Source organism: Pteropus medius, unplaced genomic scaffold (genome assembly GCF_902729225.1).
Source record: "Pteropus medius unplaced genomic scaffold, Ma_sr-lr_union100, whole genome shotgun sequence".
In the NCBI taxonomy this organism is placed as follows: domain Eukaryota; kingdom Metazoa; phylum Chordata; class Mammalia; order Chiroptera; family Pteropodidae; genus Pteropus; species Pteropus medius.
This window is the reverse complement of record NW_024352785.1, coordinates 607,521-626,302: the sequence shown is the minus strand read 5'-3', so window position 1 is coordinate 626,302 and position 18,782 is coordinate 607,521. Positions and strand designations below refer to the sequence as shown.

Sequence of the window (18,782 nt, the reverse complement as noted above, 5' to 3'; positions counted from 1 at the left end):
GTATGAAAATTTGTGGCAACGATTTTCTTCACCTATCGGACATATATTATTTAGTAACTCCTGAGATTAGACTACAAAAAAGACTTTGGCTTCCATCTTACACCCCACCCCCTTTCTTGCATCCTCCCCTGCCAGCTGCAACAGAAGCCAGGTGCCATGTTGTGAGCTGCCCTGTTTAGAGCCCACATAGCAAGGAAATGAAGGAGTCGTTTAGCCAACAGCCAGAGAGGAACTGAATCCTGTCAGTGGTCATGTGAGTGATCTTGGAAGTGGCTCTTCCCTGGTCGAGCCCCCAGATGACTGAAACTTTGGCCAAAATTGAGAACACCAGCCACAGCACCCATCTAAGTTGTGCCGATTCCTAATCCAAAGGAGACAATCAGTATTTGTTGTTTTAAACTACTAAGTTTACATTAATTTGTTATACAACAATAGATGACTAATATATTTCACACTTTTAAGTTCTCAAAAATCTTAAGGTTGCCATTCAGGAAAACCGGAAGTACTTACGGCAGGTGTGTGAGGTGTAAAGACACACCAGAACAATCCTTGTGATTATCTGAAAAACACACGCACATATACACAATACACATCTTATATGTGAAAACATGAAAAATGGATTTCAAAATAATAAATTTTAAATGATTATAACTCAGCACTAAAAAAACCCTCTGTATTTCATTTGTATGGTTCTTTATAATTTACGGAGTACTTTTATACTTATAAATTCATTTAATCTCCAATGTATCACAACTTCAACAACAAAACTATCATTTCATGCAGTTTTTTTCTTGATTTATCATACTGACCAGTTATCTGCTTTCCTGTAGGCATATTAGACACTAGTCAAAATCTCACAGAAGAAATTGTTGCTACTCTCTATGCATTTTCTATATTGTTGAAACATCCAGAAAAGTTGACAAACAAAATGATTCCATGAGATCCAAACAGCTAGCTTTTCTACTTTTCGAAAACTGAAGGAGTTCATTATTTGGGATTTCAAGGTATGGCCATTTTTAGAGTCTGTAATGTCTCAGATTTATGTATAGACATAACCTTGTTTATTTTCTAAGTTTCGCTCACTCCTACTTTCTGAATAGAAACCTGATGCTCATTCTGTTCCCATCCTAACTTCAGTGGCAAGCCTCTGAGTATTTCTATCTGCCAAAGACACTTCAGAGACCTCTTACAAATGCTCTCTCTTCTTCCTTTTTTGCCTTCCCCAAGTAGAAGGTAAAAATTCAAATTATTCCTCCAAATTCTCATCTCTGTTGAACTTGCTGATTTCTCACCATAAAGACTCATACTTACTCATTTCTTCTATTTCTGTATATTTTAAATTCTTTCTACTTTGCATTTTATTCTAATTATAAAACTTCGAATCTCAAATTTGAGAGCGAGTTTTAATAGAAATAAATATTGCATGTGTATGTGTAAGATTGATAGATTTACACAAAAATTAAGAAGCAAAGCGCGCTAATAAATAATAGCGAATGGAATTATTTTTTTAAGGAAATTTTTTTTTAGCTCTAATTCTCGTGAGAAAAGCAAAGGTAACTTCATATAGAAATATATAACAGGTATCTTATCTAACAAAATATGCATTTTTATTTACTATGAAGTTTAGAAAGTATAACCAATCATATTTAATACTTTGCTAATAAAACAAAGGAAATTTCCCTGTATAATACAGTATTGAGCTTTATCTAAACAAAGGTTTACAGAAATAAATTCAATGATAAAAATTTTATATTTAATCAGCTGAGTTTTTTTGTTTGCTTTTGTCATTTTACAAAGGGATCTCTATCTAATCCCCTAAATCAATTTCAATGAGGTGTTATTTTCATAATAATTTCAGTGAGTTCTTTTTTTTAAATTTCAAATGAGTTTTAAAGAGATGGGAGAAAGTACTAATAATAACCACAGTTTTATCTTAATTTTTGTCTATGCTTTTAAATACAGATAGTTGAATATTATTTTAAAATTAATTTTTAAAAATTTTATTTTTGAGAACAAAGTTTTCTAAATGTACTGCATGAGATTCAGTAAATACGCCTAGTCTGTAGTACTTTCAAAATGACTTCACCCAGAATTATGTAAATATCTCTATTGATCAAAAAAAGAATGGTGGAAAGTATAACATTCATTCATACCAAATGAATTCTAAACTCCAGAGACCCACCTAATTAGCTTAATTGATTTTAGGAAATATTTCCCATATGTATAAAAAACATCATACCTATCTAAAAAGGTTATTCTGAGAAAAGGATAATCTTCCATCCATTCGATTAATATTTATTGAACAATTGTGATAATCAGGCACTGTTCTATATGCTGTGGATACAGTAAAAATATATACATTCAAATATCCTGCTTTCATGGTGCTTATGCTCTAATGGGAATGAAGAGACAGGGAAACTAGGTAGGAGAGACAGAGAAAAACAAAACACCAAATATATAATCAAGTTAATGTCACACAGTGAACTCAATGGGATAAGTGATAATAGGTAGCTGTTTTATCTACTGTGGTCCAGGAAGGATGAAGTGGCCATGAAGCTGGAGATTGTCCATGCCATGAAGAGTGTGTTAAGAATCTGGCTTTTACTCTCTGTCTGTAAAGAAGCCATTGGAAGATTTTAAGAATTGGAGCAACGGGATTCTGCAATGTGCTCACCTAGCACACTACCTGGCACTTACTGATTACTTATTAATACTGTATGTCGGGTTTTATAATTTTTTATTTTAAGTAACTATATCAGGAGAGAGTATTTTTTCCCTCATACCATGTCCATCCAAGCAAAAGGGTCAATGTGCAATGAAAATTGTCTCGGTTTTACATTATATCTTTGCACTGAAAGAATCAAATTAATCACATTTTGATATTCACCTTGGTTGATATTCTTTACCATGACTTAAAAAAATAAAATGAGAAAATTAATAAATAAATTGACACATTTCAGGAACTATTAAAGAAGTTTATCATTAAAGCTGAAATGTGTCACCAAGTTAAAAGAAGCAGGAATGTTACTAATAGTAACATACCAGCTACTGCCAGTAACAGTGCATCTTTCTGTTAAATAATGTTCTTTATTAGAATTGTCTAAATTGAGAGCTTTTTACTCAAAAAAGTACAAAAATAAGCCAAAAACAAATTTTAATTTGAAGACATTTTATAACCACACTTATTGAAGTTTTCTCCAAATTAAATAATAGCCACTAGTACATAACTGTTGTCTATTTGCTTCCCTCTAGAGTTTTAAAAGTGAGCCACAGTCTCACCACTCACTCCATTGCCAAGACATAGTACCAGGTTTTCTTTTAATCTCATATATTTATCAGCAACATGCCATATCTTATAAGGAAGTCAAAGATGTCACACAATAACAAAACAGCTAAAACCGCAAGTTGTAATATAAAATGATCAATGCATTCTAGAGAAAAATATACTGAATTCTGACTTACATATTATATAACGTAAAGACTTTAGGGAAAGCTGAATTTGAGAGACCAAATTTTGTCTTATAGTGTGTAAATCTTATATGGGTCTGAGGCAGGATAGTTAGCCTAGGGAAGTCCCCCCACCTCTCCTTTCCCTTCCAGGATACAGTTCTGGAATTTTTCCTTAGATCCTTACTCAGCCCTCTCCCTGTTTTGATTTCAAGTGTGAGACTCCAGCATGAGAAACAAGCCCAGGCTTGGAGACAAGATAGGATAGATGGCCTTGGGCTGCCTCCTTCCCTCCAGGTGGCATGAGAAATAAGCCAAGACTGGGAGGCAGAATGGATAGCCTTGGGACACGCCCACTCCCAAGAAAACAAAAGCCTATAATACAGACAGCTAGCTCAGGGCAGACTCTATCTCTGAGTTGCTCACACTTTTCCCTTAAGTGTGTACTTTCACTTTAATAAAACTTGTGCTTTCCTGGTTGCTGTCCATCATGTCCTTGAATTCTTTCTTGGGGCATAAGACAAGAATCTGGTCATTGGTTCCTCTTTGGACTCTCACCCTTTTGAGTTCTCTGGCATCAGGTAAAGGGAGAGTGAATATAAAGATCCAAAATGAAAATCTTGCCTGTTTTATAAAAAGCTCCAGAAATGAAAATACACAGAAGGAAAATTAGGGAATAGATACACTTAAAAATATCACACTAGAGTTTCTAACTCGTGGCTGTAGAAATTTGTTCGCATCAAATTTATCTGGTTGATTTGATTCAGTGAATCAGAAGAAATTCTAAAAACTATGCTGTGTGTTTAGGTGCCTGTGTGTATGAACATGTAGATATTATGGTTTAAATTATAGATAACACTTTAGATTATCATCATTGTTTAACCATGAAGTGATAGAATTACAATTCTAACTGTGACTTTAAGAAACTGTTATTTAGTAATGGACAAATACACATTTTAACAAATGATATTTTAGCTGAACAAAATTCTAGAAACTATCTCCAAGTAAAAAAAAATACTTAAAATGCGTATTTACGTACATTTTAGACATTAGTAGAGTCCATTGTTATTCATATAGTCATTATTTTAAAATCAAATTTTAGTATTATAAATGACTGTGATCTTTTCCAGTACAACTTTCTACAGTTTGACCTGAAGAGCCCATCTGCTTATGTGTAGACACAGTGAGAAGTTCCAGTGAGAGCAACTTGAACTCCTTCAAACAAGGTGCCCTGGGGGTCTGGAAGGCTCCTAGGTACATAGCTATTCTTATAGCCAAGTGGCAGCTTTGGAGAGAAACATATTTCAGCCTAGTGTTTGGTGTGAAGATTATGACCTTCTAACTCCAAAGTGATCCTTGCCGCAGTGATGCATTATTATTTCCATAACCCCTACACTGATCTTACTTCTGGCGAACTCAAAAACTTCAGTTAGTTTCGCATAATTTACCAATGATTTCCAGTGTGCTCTGACTTTGTCTGCCCTTCTATTGTAATGCAGTGCTTTTGCCACAAGATATGAAGCCTCATAAGAATTAATTCATTTCCATTCACGAGGCTATATATGAAATCTGTCCCTGACATGCATCATCATAAAAATGAAAGATACTTAAAAGGTTTATTATCATAAAGAAATACATCAGTGCTTCTGCTAATATTTTATCACATAAGATGAAAAAATGAAATTAGAACTGAGATAGTTTAGAAATGTACAGAAAATGAACTCAATATCAAAATCACAGGCTAGCTAAAAAAGTTGGTAGGAAAGACTGATTCATCAATTAGAATAAAAGTAAACAGGAGAGAGTAGAGGAGAGGAAATAAATGAAAAAGTTAACGCAAGGCAGAAGACCACAGAAATGGAATACCACAGCTTAAAAAAAGATGGGAACAGTAATGAGTCAAATGATTAAAATAGCCTGAAATTATAAGACTGAATTTGTTTGAATGAAAAGTAGACTAGAAAGTGGACGAGTCCTCTGATTCATGTTTCATTATAAATATTGTACATTTCCTATGTACAATATGTAAGATTTGTTGGGTGAAGTTTGGAATTAATTTGTGTATTTTAATCACACACACATTTACTTGACCATTGTGCTTTATAAGATTGTTATCACTTTTCAACTAGGTGCCTATTGAGTTCTTTTGCTAAAATGAGTAGGATCCTGAAGATTATCTACTTAATATTTGGTAGATTTGTGCTTGTGACCAATATTGATACTACTAAGAAGCTTCAGTTTATAAATAAAATAATTTATGTAAAGAATGTAGCACTCTATTTGGAGCATAGTAAAAATTCAATAAGTTTGTTATTATTATGATTATTCTTTTTATTGGTAGATTCCAAAAAATTTCAGCACATGAATATTTTACTTTTAATAAATATATTTCAGTTATATGTTTAGATTTTCTTTAATTGAAGAAACTGAAGCACATCAAATTCCTCAAACTAGTAACATGGGAATGGAAGGGGGAAAGAAACATGGGAATATTAAATGAGTAAAGAGATGGTTAAAAAAGGAATTATGATGAAATGGTATGTTAAAGGTATTATACAAAATAGAAATCCTCTACATGGAAATAGAAATGTTTATTCAGAAGGGTCTGAACTAGTATATACAGAATAGAGTGATCAGTGATATAAAGACATTCAATAAGAAATAAACACCATGGTCTGGCTGAATTGAAATTATTGAATTAGAGACCACATGATTGTGAAAGAGTTGATAATGCATTGTTTAAAGGTCCTTCCATGACTTTTATTAATAAAGCTCCCCTTGAACTGACCATCTGCTTCTTTCCAAGTTCTGGGTTAGAAGAAGTCAGTTCAACAGGATCTTATGTTTGTAGAAAAGGGAGTGAGCCATTTTTATATTGATATTGAAATTGTTGTTTTAATCTATATTTATTCACTTATCCTGTACAACTGTCATCAGGCAAAAATTCTGACAGCTCTTCTTTCCAAGTAGTTTCATTTATCTTACTTTAGTTTTCTTATTCCAAAGTAAAGTCATTCTTTCCTTCATTGTATTGGTCTATAGGTTCATTGCCTCTCTAAGGAACATTGAAAAATACGTGACTTTTAGCTATTGATGCTCTATATTTACAGAGAACTGAATCCAAGACATCCCTGTTAAAGGGCTCATTCATGACTGCTGTTCTCTTTCCATAAGACATAATTTTAACCTAATGGATTTTAAGATATGGAGATAAAACTTCATTCACTAGATAGGTATCAGATGACATTGGGAGGTATATTTCATTACATGTTATTATATTTCGTTATAACGTATTAGAAGCTTTTGTAGAAGTGAAGACATTAACAATGAAAAAGTTAAAATAATCATTTAAAAAACGAAATGTAAAATAAGAGTCTAATAATGCAGTACTGTTGGTTGAGTGGTAAGACTTCTAAAGAGTAGTCTGATAATGAAAGAAACAAGTATTTACAGACACTGGATAAGACTTGAAAATAGCATTCAATCAGAATCTAATCTTGAACAAGATGAAAACAGGATGACCGCTCCACAAGAGTCTCAGCCTGCCTTTTTGGAGAAATTGCTCTCTTCTGTTTAGGCAGAGATGTATAACCACAGCAAAGTATTTTATAAAATATACAGACTCATAGAATTTCAGGTTGAAAGGGTCCCTGATGATATTAAGGTTTAACTCTTGCACTTTATAAGCCAGGAAAAAAAGAGTTTACAGAAATTAAGAGTGTTGGCCAAAGTAATTCAGCTAACTGGTAATACACCAAGGCATCAAAACTGATTCTCAAGTATTAATATTTAGTCAACATTATTTACTTGAAAAGAAAAAAAAAAGACTTCTACTTATTTGAGACTTCTAAGGCATTTATCTATGAAATATCTTGAAGCTAATAAAGGACTTAAGCAAGAATGGATAAGTAACCAAAAGCACTAAGGACATCCATTTAAGCAGGAAGTTCATTTTTCTTAATGGGAGGTGAATGCATGGAATATGAAGTTATCCATTCTTTTGTAATAATAGCTTGTAGTTCCTGCTTGGATTTATAGCTAAGTAGTATAGTAAGGATGTGGAATAATGCATGATAATAACCTATTACATCTTAGGTCCTTAGAAGTCTGTTGGTGTCTTCTAATCTTTCTCTCTAGAGGTAGCCCTCTACACTTCATGAGCTCATCTTGTCCTAGTTGTTTCCTGCTTCAATAAAAGGATAGGTTAACCATCGATCCTGAGGGATCCAACGCATTGTTATAAACTACACTCCACTAATTGACTGTCTTTCCTTCAGAAAGACAGTCATAGAGTGGATTTCTAATCACTACTCTCTCCTAGGAAGGTAAAGGTAAAAGATAAAGCACACCAATTATCTACTATCCTAACCACAGTTTTGGATAATGGATCCTTTCCTTATGGAAGTCTTGAAAAAGCATGCCTGAAATCATTGCCAAGTCTTATTAAAAACAAAGTAACATCTTTAATATTAAAAGCTTTTCTAGAAAATTTGTAGGCAAATAGTTCTAAACAGTATCATACCCTTCCACTTTTTCAGTGTCCTGAACATAATTTAAAGGTTACCTTCTCCCCATCTTAAACAAACAAAAATGAATGAAGGATATCGCACTATGCTCCAATAATTTCGCAATAATATTCGTACATAGATATTGTAATATTATTTGACTATTAAGCTGGCTTGGTATTTATCTTATGGTTCTTTGTTCTAAATTAACAACAATAAATTAATGGGACAGCTGATGTTTTGCTAAGATTAAGTCATGGCTCCCAAGGTGACCAAGAATAGGAGATTACTTGGGGATTCATTTCTATGTCAGGGAAATTTTCAAATAGTCAAAATGACTTGGAAAATCCCTTAGGAGAGTAGAGAGTTGAGATCTCTTAGTAGAGCCAACAAGGCCAGTTTTCCTAGCATTGGAACAGACTGCTGTCAGTTGTGTTGGCTGGGCCATGTTGTTAAAAAAAAAAAAAAAAAAGTATTTCTATGCAGTTGGACTGTGTTGTTATATAAAAAAAAGTTATTTCTGTACATTTGAAACCCTGCAGCAGCAGAGAGATAAACACAAGTGTAGGAGGCAAATAGAAAATAGCAGAGGGAACAGTAGATAGGGTTCTTTCCTGTGTTCACTCTGGGCATAGGCACATTACATGGAACCCTGATTTTAATGAAGTGAAGCCATTTCTTTTCTTTCTACTTTCTTTCTTTTTCTTTTTTTCTTCCTTTCTTTTTCTTTTGGTACCACCTAGATTATAAATGCAGGTCCAAAAGCCACTTGACTTACTCAGTAAAAAGATGATCTTCCAAATTAACCAGAAAATACATATATTAAAGTTTTTTATTAGAGTCTCTTCAAAACAAAATTCAAGTGAGAAAGTATCTCTTAGAGAATTCCTAGATCCCTGAAAACATGTTCTCAGAATATCAGGACTCTCCAGTTACAGATACAGTGATATATATAAAATAGTCTCCATTCAAAAAGACACTAACATTTTAAGTTGCCACGGCAAATGTGTATCTGCTTAGCAAATGTAACTGAAATAGGGGCACTGTTATCACACTACATAAATAGCACAGAAGGTTTCCTGGAGGCTTCTGAAAGCTGACTTAGCAGACAAGCTTCAGTGCTAAATAAACCAGCACTATGGGGGAAAAAAAGTCTTCAAAAAAGAATTCGTTTTGAAGCTGTCACTGCAGTGAGAAAGCCTCTTTTGATTTTGTATTCACTGCTATGGCACTAGAAATTACCAGCTTCCATTTGTCCCGTGGCAAGGAAGAGAAATGCATTTACCCATCCTGCAAGAAGACAACTTTCACAAATGATGGTTCGTGCTGTTCCCACAAGAGATCAAATGGAAAGCAGACAGGCAGGCTCACCAAAGTGTTTTTATAACTGCTCTGTTTGTGGAGGATGTTATGGCAGGACTAATGTCAGAGCACTTTCCTGTTTCCATCTTTTATGAATGCAAAAAAAAAAAAAAAAAAAAAAAAAAAAAAACTTACAGCAAAGCTTATGATTTACAGTGTTTTTTTTTCTCTCTCAGAATTGTGAACCTGTTTCAGAATCACACTTTTGAGGAAATAAAATTAAAAGACAAAACAACTGGTAAACACAGTGTTTTTAAAAACATGGCACCAAGTTTTTAAATTATTGATAGATTTTGAACTTTTTGTTGAACTGTAATATAAAGAAAAGTGCACAAATCAGAAGGTACAGCTTCAGGAATTAAAAGAAAAAAAAAACTAACACATCCTTGTAAGCAGCACACTGATCAAGCAGTAAAAGCCCTCCACTTGTGTCCCCTTCCTGAGGCATTAAAATTTAAATCTTTATGTTTATATACAGACCATATTTAAAAATTTATTTGTTTTTCTGAAGAAGCTGTGTTTTGGCTAAAACCAGGCACATTTAACTAGTTTTTCCACTAGCTTCATAGGCTTTGGTTGAACAATTTTTAATGTTTTACCTGGTTACTTACAAATATTTTTTTAATCTCCCCTTTCTCTCAGTGAAAAGTCCTACAATCACTTTTTACTTCTGTATCTTGGTTTTTAATATATATTCATTTTAAAAATGATAATCTCAATTTTATTTTGCATTCTGCCAATTATTGTCTGTTCCCTGCCACTGAGGGCAGAATGTACCTGTAAAAGTATAGAAATGAAAAGGGACTTTAAGAGTTTTGATCAAAGAAAGTTTTAAATTTCATTTGAAATATAAAACAAAAACACATTTCTCATATAAAATCCTCTATTATGAATTTCTGAATCATTTGAAAGGTATTTTCTACCACACACACACACACACACACACATTTTTTACCATTCACACCCTTTTGAATTCTCAACTATTTTGTGTAACATGTTCTCCCTCTTTTATTTAACTTAAACCTCTAAATGCTCATGAATGATAGAGGGTAACCTATTTTGAAAATAAGAAGTTTATATTCTGCATAAGCTGTACTTAATTGGAAAGTGTTTTTTGAAAGTCACCTAAAATCAGTGGCTACGTTTTCAACCCAGTTATCTTCATCGACTTAAATACTATTGTGTATTGTGTTCAGGTTTTTCAATGAAAAATAAACCTAAGCATCTAATTTACATATGATTATGCATGCATGTAGCCTTTGGTATTAATTAGGGAATACACTTGGAACATTAGAGCTCATATATTTGATTTAGCATTAATTTTCAGTCATTCAATATGTTTATGTTGTAATGTAGTATGAGGCTTAATGAAGAAACATTTATAAAGCACTTCTGAGTTGAGAAGTAGTATAAAATGCTAAGTATCATTACTCTATTAATGGAAAAACACTGAAACCCCTTGGCGACCCAAATCATCTCTCAAAATTCCCTCAGACCTAAACAAGTCTTTATACTGTAAGATAAAGGGTCAGTGTAGAAGGGTCTGTGGTTACTGACCACATTTTTCTCTGTCAGTTATTAATAATTATAAATAGGTGGTGCATTACAGTTAGGTTGGATAAACCAGGATAAGGCATACTTGCAAAGAAATGGGACAAGAATAGTGTGAGGGAGGAGAACCATCTCTACAAGAAAGTCTCTTGAACGTTTTCAAAGATGGAGAAAAAAAAGAGTTAATATGTAATGAAAAGAAACAGAGAGCAGGATGAAGAGTTTCCAAATTGGATGAAGATGAGAGTAATGATTGTTTCTGTCGGCAGAAACAGGGAGGTTAGAAGGGTCTCTTACGGGCCTAGGAAAGCTTGGCTTTTATGTTTCTAACAGATTATTTTGTAAACATCATTATATGTTATATTTGAATGGTTTTCATCGATTGCTTTTTTGGACATATATTTATTTAGGGTACTTTTCCCATTTTACAAGTAAGACAGTCAACTAACATAAAAAAGAATTACTAGTAAATGGGAAATGGAATGTATGAATCTTAACATTTCTAACAACATCCATCTTTAACCAGAGTTCCTAGAACACAGTAAACAAATGTAAACATGAAAGGCACTGAAGGGAGCCTGAGGGACAGGGTAAGGGGTAAGAAACCAGATAGAGTATGTGTGGAGTATGTGGAAAAAAAAAAATGCCTTGGATAGTGTTAGTGCGCTGATCTTGATTTCATAGAAACCTAATTGCATCTCTTAATTTTTATTTCTCCTCTTAATTTCTTTTAGTTGAAAAATGAAATGTTATCTGCTACTAATTTATATGACATTAATTAGCTGATCACTGTGAAGCCCTGACCACCTTCAAAAAGGAGTTAATTATGAATGATTAAAAAATATGAATTGCAAAAGGGTAAAATGTGGGTAAAGTATAAGGCTTTCTCAAAACAAACAAACAAACAAAAACAAACAAACCAAACAACAACAAGAAAATGTGAAAAACTAAATGGTATCAGGGAAAAATTTCTTCCCCCCAAAACTCATCACTTAAGCTAAATATATTGTTCAATGTCAAATTGCTTTAAAAAGACATTATAAAGCATAAAGAACATTCTGAATATGTTCTTTAAAAAGGAATGCTACAGTTCTTTACATATCTTATCATAACCAAATGAATGAATATGTAATTCCTGATACTTAATGAAGATATTTAGATATTAAAATAAACAGGTGTCCCATGAAATGAATGACAATAAGGATCATTAGGATTTCATACTGAAGATGATTAACAAAGTTGAAATACTGGAAGCTAGAGAATCAGGGAGCTCATACTTAAGTGACGAGATTGGCAAGAGCAAAAGAATGCTTCAAGATAATAGGCTTCTTTTCGATCATTTGAGAGGTACTGAATAGTCCTAAAATCATTCCCATGACTCACATCAAGCTGCTTGTGTATAATGAAGGTTACAGAAGAACATGAAGAACATTCGATTATAATTATTCTGAAATCAGTGGGGTTATCAAGCAACCTGGTTTAGAAATATCACTGCATGATAAGGGAAGTGGATTACTTCATACATCAGAATGAAAAGGCATAAATGAGATGAGGCAAACGATCCCAATCTTTATTCATATTTACTCTTTTGTGCATGAATAAATTCATTCCCCTTCATTCCTAGTGGTTCAAAGGACTTTTAGAAATACTGACTCCATCACTTCTTTTATATAGTTAGGATGTGAACTTTGGTACATATACAAACTAGAAAGCTAATACAAATTAAATTCTCATTTTAATAGCATTGGACTAGTAGCTATACCAGTTATACTATGTCACTAAGTTAAGTGACTTAGGCAAGTCACTCAACCTTTATTAACATTGATTTCCATTCTTTAAAATGGAGGGGCTGGGCTAGAGGATCCCTTCTAGTCATGCTGTTTTCGTGCTATCACCCCAAAGACTCGGTCTCTGGTACTAAAAACAAGTGCTTTAAAAACGAATTAGTACACAACACTAAGATCTACGATTTTTACTCCTTTTGTTTGTTTGTTTCAGAAGGAAATAAAAGTCATTGTTTTCTTTTCAACAATGTGTTTTCGGCCAGGTTTCAATTTCTTTTATCTGAAAAGGCTGAAGAATCTATGGAATTTCATGCAAGTTGAATGTTATCTTGCCAATAATTTCTGAGTTGCTGTCATGGTTGCTATTTTTCACTTTCTAGTCTCTATTACCCTACACATTAAAAATTAAAAATTTAATAAATAGAGGGATATAACATATTTTTGCTCATTCTTCAGAAAGGTTTATCTAGCTTCAGTGTAAAGGAGAACTATTTGCACACCTATATATAGACAAGAAAGTGTCCAAGAAAGTCATGTATGCATTGTAAGTGGCTTCTACTATTATAACATTTTAAAATCCAAAAACCAAATTTTGTGAAAAAGAATAAAAATAAACTTTCCTTCAAATTTCTAAGTAAAATAAAGTGCTAGAATAACTGGAGAGTAATTAACTGAATTTTCTTCTTTCAAAGCTTCTCTCTTTTTTAAGAGAATTGAGATTTAATTGTACATATTTTGGTAAATGCAAATTATTCTGCTGCTGTCCCAAGCCCTAGGAGACTGTCCTGACATATCTATAGTACAAGGAAAAAAAAAAAAAAAAAGAAGTAACTTCAATCCTTACTAGGAAAATTTGAGCCTCAGTTGTTAAACTTTAGTTTGCATAAAAATCGGCTAGGGAGCTTGTTAAAATTTCGAATCCTGGGCTCAGTGGTGTGCATTGGCTTTCTGAAAAAATATGCATATGTGCGTATATCTAAATTTATTATAGTTTTTAATATAAAAGATGTGCAGCTCACATTTACAACTAATAAAAAATATATAATACTTTTTATTGTAAATTCAGTTGAATTTCACAGAATTCTTTTCTTAATTTTTGATGAACTTTTCCATAGCCAACCTACGGTTGTAACTGATGAGTGAGTAGTTCGGAATGCTTGCTGATATTCTTGTTTATTGAAACAACAAAGACACACGTTGGAACTGTACTTGCTCCTCAACAATGTGAGCAAAATTTTGTTGTATTAATAATAGCTTTTAAATACTAGAAGAATATTTCTTCAATCTTTTGGCTAGTCACAATAATCTGCATTTCTAATATCTTTCCCATCATTTTCTTAAATCTCAAGAGCCAACAAAATAATTTATCATGCATTGATTTGCAGCATTTTTCAGTTTCCACAATGTAAAATTTCCCATCATGGTTGATTTCGAGCTACTAATGAACACTGGGTTGGAAGACATGAACAGTTAACACACAATTTTATAGTATTTCCACGATACGAATACAATAGAAATAAATACCCTCAAGAAGACAGATAATATTAAAATATGGTAAAATAATTAGGAAGTTATAAGTTTTGAGTATTTATTGCCTTTATTTTTAATGATGGCTACAATTAATGATAAGCTCACAAAAGATATGAAAATTAACAATTGGCTCTTGTGAGTCAATATGAGCCAGCTCCTGTACACCTCTACTTTTTGTGCATCTGATTCAGGTCTGGTTGAAACCAGGAATTTTTATTTTAAAAAGCACCCCAAGGAGATTCTGGTGCAGGTCTCAGGTCAGATCTTGAGAAATCCTGACCTAGACTATGTACTTTAGAGATAATTCTATTCAGATCTTCCAGCTAATTCTAATCCTTTAATGAAACAACAAGAGAAGTTCCTTTGTTTCAGTAAATACTGGGCAAAATTTTTCAAGTGTGAAAACAACTAGTGTAGGTAAGGACATGGGGCTTGCTCATTAACTGTGGATTGTAAATTGGAAAACCTGTTTTGTCGAGTAATTTGGTGGAATGTGTTAAGGTTTATACACTCCATGACCTAAACATCTCGTTTCTAGAAAGCTACCCTGAAGTGACAAACTTTTCTAACATTTCTAACATTAACGTTCACTGCAGTATTGCTTGTAATAGCAAAAAAATCCAGAACCTAAAAGTCTTTAATAGGGAACAGGATGTATAAATTACTACTAAGAAGTCATTATAAATAATGAAAGAGTTTTACATGTTCTGTCTTAGAAATATGCCCAGGGTATATTGTTAAATTAAAAACAACAACAGATGCAGATCTGTGGAGAGTATGATCTGATGATTGTCCAAAAAAAAAGAAAAAGTGCCTATATACATATCTCTGGTTTCTGTGCATATATGGAAATGTTGGGATAAGCATATAAAGAGTTGGCAGCTATAAATGGTAGTTATCTGGAGTTCGGGTGGGAAGAGAAAGGGAGATGGGATTAAAGAGGGTATTATAATTTTTTTCTTTTTACTCTATATACATTTTCTTCAATAGCTTTATTAAGATATAATTCACATACTATACAATTCAGATATTTGAAGTGTATTTGTGTTTTTTAATATCTTTAGAGACATGAGTGACAACGCTCATATTTTAGATTTTTTAAACAGTAAGGTATTGTGAGTGATTTTTTTACTTTTCTTTTTAATGTTTTTCTGTATTTTCCAAAAGATGAAAAATAAAGTGTGAGAGAGATTATTTTAAGGGAAAATATTCAAATATATCCAGTCCTCCCATCTGTTAGTATTTTAACAAATAATCATCCATTAAGGAATACGTTTCCTAGAACTTTTTGCAACTCTAGAAGCTCTGGAAATTTAAAGTTTTTTTCATGATGTTTGACAACAAAATATGACCTGAACAAAAGTGATGCTTTTTATGGTCTTTATTCATCTGTTATAGTGTAGCTATTTAAACACTTTGCTATAGTAATATTAGCGTATTTGATTAAGGATGGTGTTCCAGAGCCCTGAAGGTGACGTAATGTAATATATCGTTTATGCACTTGAGTACCTTTCAGAAAGGTTAGAAGTTCTTAATTCCAAACCATATCTGACCCAAAGTATTTCAATAAAAGTCTGTACTCCCATATCAAGGAATAGTAGAGAAATAGGAACTGAGAGTTGAGGGGTGGGGAGAAAGGAGACTTGCTGAATGGCATGGGTATCACAGCCTTGGGACAGAAAAGGTAAACTGAGGTAAAGCACACCTTTCCTGGAACCATATTTCTGTATTTGCTGGGGATGAGGCTTGTTTAGACAGGTGGCTGTCCCTGGTGTTGAGAACTCAGAAACATTAGATGTGCCCTCGAATGAAAAGCGATGGTGAAGAATTAACCTGCTATATTCTGGAAGAGGATTAGGCTTGCTGGACTATGCGCACGTCAGGGTCCTATTCAGGGAAGGCCAAGTTGAGTGCTAGAAAGGTGCCATCTATGTCTTTGTCAGTGTAGAGACTCAATGGATTTCTGGCATCTCCATGGTGGATGCCAGGGTGGGGAAGCATTAACAACATCCTCCATATTTGCGATTTCAAAAGAGATTCTTAAATATGGAAAGTAATCCAGAACACTGAAAAATACCTGGGTTTAAATACCCTGATTCATAGTATCCCTTACTTTGCAGAGAAGTGAGTAATAGCAGGCTTGTCTATTTCGCCAGAAAGCATGCAGGGGGAAGCTACTAGGATAGATTTAGACAGGAGAACAGAGGAAGCAACGGGGAGCAATCTTCCATCCAGTTTCCTGCTATCTTGGCAATCAGGTAGCAAGGAGTCAAGAGCACTCTAATGCTTACACTGAATTCAGTAATCTGCTTTATCTTGGAATAAAATAATTTTAAGTGTAGCTGTCCTGCTACTGATCTATGCTCCATCTTGTTCAAAAATGCATTTGCAAGGGACTTTTCCTGGGTTTACAATTTCAGAGCTTTTTCCAATAGCTTCCAGGCTGTGATTTTGTAAGGCAGAGATGTGGCAGGAGTCAGAGAGGAATTAGAATTCCTCTAGAGTCCTTCTGCCTGCCACTTTTCCAGTCCCTCATGCCACTCTACTACTTCATTTGTGGTGAGATAGGGGCTCCTCCTGTGTGTGTATGAGTGTAGAGTGTGCTTGCATGAAATCACGCTCTATGTCTAATAACACCCAGCTGTCTGGAACTAAGCTATTGAGAAGCCACACCTTAAACGGAATATAGCCGGGATAAAATAATACAAAGAAGGCAAGGAGATTCAAATCTGAAGATCATCAAGTCCAAACGCTAGTGTTCCCAAGATTTTATTCAAAAAGTTCTTTTTAAGGGCTTCAATTCAGTGTTTGTTTGTTCTAAATTTACAAACAATGATATGAAATTTAGCTACCTACATTCCACATCTAAAGCATCAAATAATTTAGAACAAGGGAGAAGGCTGCCAACATGAAACCTCTTTCTAAACTTGGGGTGGTCTTGCCTGCCTCTCAATCCCTGCTCTCACTGCATAAACTGCGCACTTGGCTCATGTGATTACAGTTATTGTTTTATTTTTATTTGTCCCCACTGGACGGTAAGCTACAGAAGCAGAATTTGTTCTTATTCATCTTTGCCTCTATGCAGTGCTGTTTGAATTAAAATGAGTTGAAGTGGGAGCTTGACAACAGAGGAAGCTCTAGAAAACCAGAAAAGCAGACAGAAGACAGTAAGACCAGCAACATGGAAAAACTCCAGCTACTCCTAAAATTGTAAGAGAAATCACTGTGTAGTAGTTGATATTCAGAACGACATCCCAAAATTACAAAGAGAAGGGGGAAGAAGATGAGGAGGGCAATTAACATTTATTGCCAGTTCACTCTATGTTGGGCAAAGCTGTTAGCATTTAACATCTACCACCCATTTTAATTTCATAAAGCACATATTATATTTGGAAAAGATTTCTGTACAAAATGTTTTCAAGTTATAGTACTTAAAGAGTTAAAACCTTTGCTTTCTGGAAAACTTGGCTATTGAAAATGATTCATTCTCTAAGGGTTCTAACTAGAATTTTAGGATCTGATTTTACTAATATAACCCCAGAAATTTGGAAACTAAACTTCTTAGAACTCACATAAAGAAGAGTTGAAAACAAGATCCCAGGTATCATTTATCTCATTTAAAATATAATTATTAAATACTCAATCTAAGGAAAACAAATATTTTAGCTATACTCCCCAAAACATATTAAAATGTAGTTGTACTTCGAGGGCTGTGATGAAAGGGTGGAAGCAAGGTGTGTGGGTGTGTGTGTGTGTGTGTGTGTGTGTGTGTGTGTGTGGTGTCTGTGTCCTTGATAATATCTGCTGGAATTTTCCTCTATGCACCAAGAGCTTAAGGACAGTAAGTCTGTATCTTGGAAATTTTGCCAACCCAAAGACAGAGCTTGTGTACTTGGGAAGAGATCCTTACCTCCATTTTAAGAATATTAGTTCCAACTTCAGTTCACGAGTGCATGGGTTTTCCAGTTTGAGAAATGAGTTACAGTTGGAGACTAATAAGCTAATGCCAGCAACTCGGAAAGGAGAGGCCAGTTTTTTTTTTTTTTAAGATTTCCCCTGGGCTAAAACATCCATAAAAAATGTGGCAAACTTCTGCAACAATCTCAGGAGAATTTTCTCTTTGGAACAAGACTTTATTGAAAAAAACTTAGCAAAAAAAAGAACCAAGAGGAATCTCTGGTTTCCACTATCCTAATTTCTTTAAGTGCAGGGACTTGATCTTAAAGTTTATCTTTGTGTTACTGAACTAAGAATAACAAAAACTGTTGTGCGACAAATGTGAACACAGTTTTGTGTCTAAACATAATGAGAAATTATAACACCCTTGAAAAGTAACCAACGTACTCTTCATGTTACGGGCAACTATAACAAAAGATTGCATTTAGGAGAATTTATGTCCCCTTGAAGCCTTTTATAGGAGCCATAATGATACTAGCTATTATTTACCGAGTACTTAGCAGGTATCTTTAGATAAACCATTAAGACTCTACTTTACTGATGAGGAGGGCTGAGCCTGGTAAGTAAGTATAACGAAACTAGCAAGTGCCATTGCCAGGCCACCTGATCTTAGAGATTGATCACCTAATCCCTGTACTATGCTATT

At 33.8% G+C, this 18,782-nt stretch overlaps 1 protein-coding gene across 23 annotated transcripts in view; it reads right to left on the bottom strand.

The window, feature by feature from the left end:
• Positions 1–18,782, bottom strand: part of PAM (peptidylglycine alpha-amidating monooxygenase) — a 221,986-nt gene that overhangs the window by 62,061 nt on the left and 141,143 nt on the right. For all 23 annotated transcript variants that reach the window (XM_039848359.1, XM_039848361.1, XM_039848365.1 and 20 more), the window contains one exon: positions 511–559. In XM_039848359.1, the coding sequence (XP_039704293.1) occupies positions 511–559 (49 nt within the window). The remainder of the gene's footprint in view (positions 1–510; positions 560–18,782) is intronic.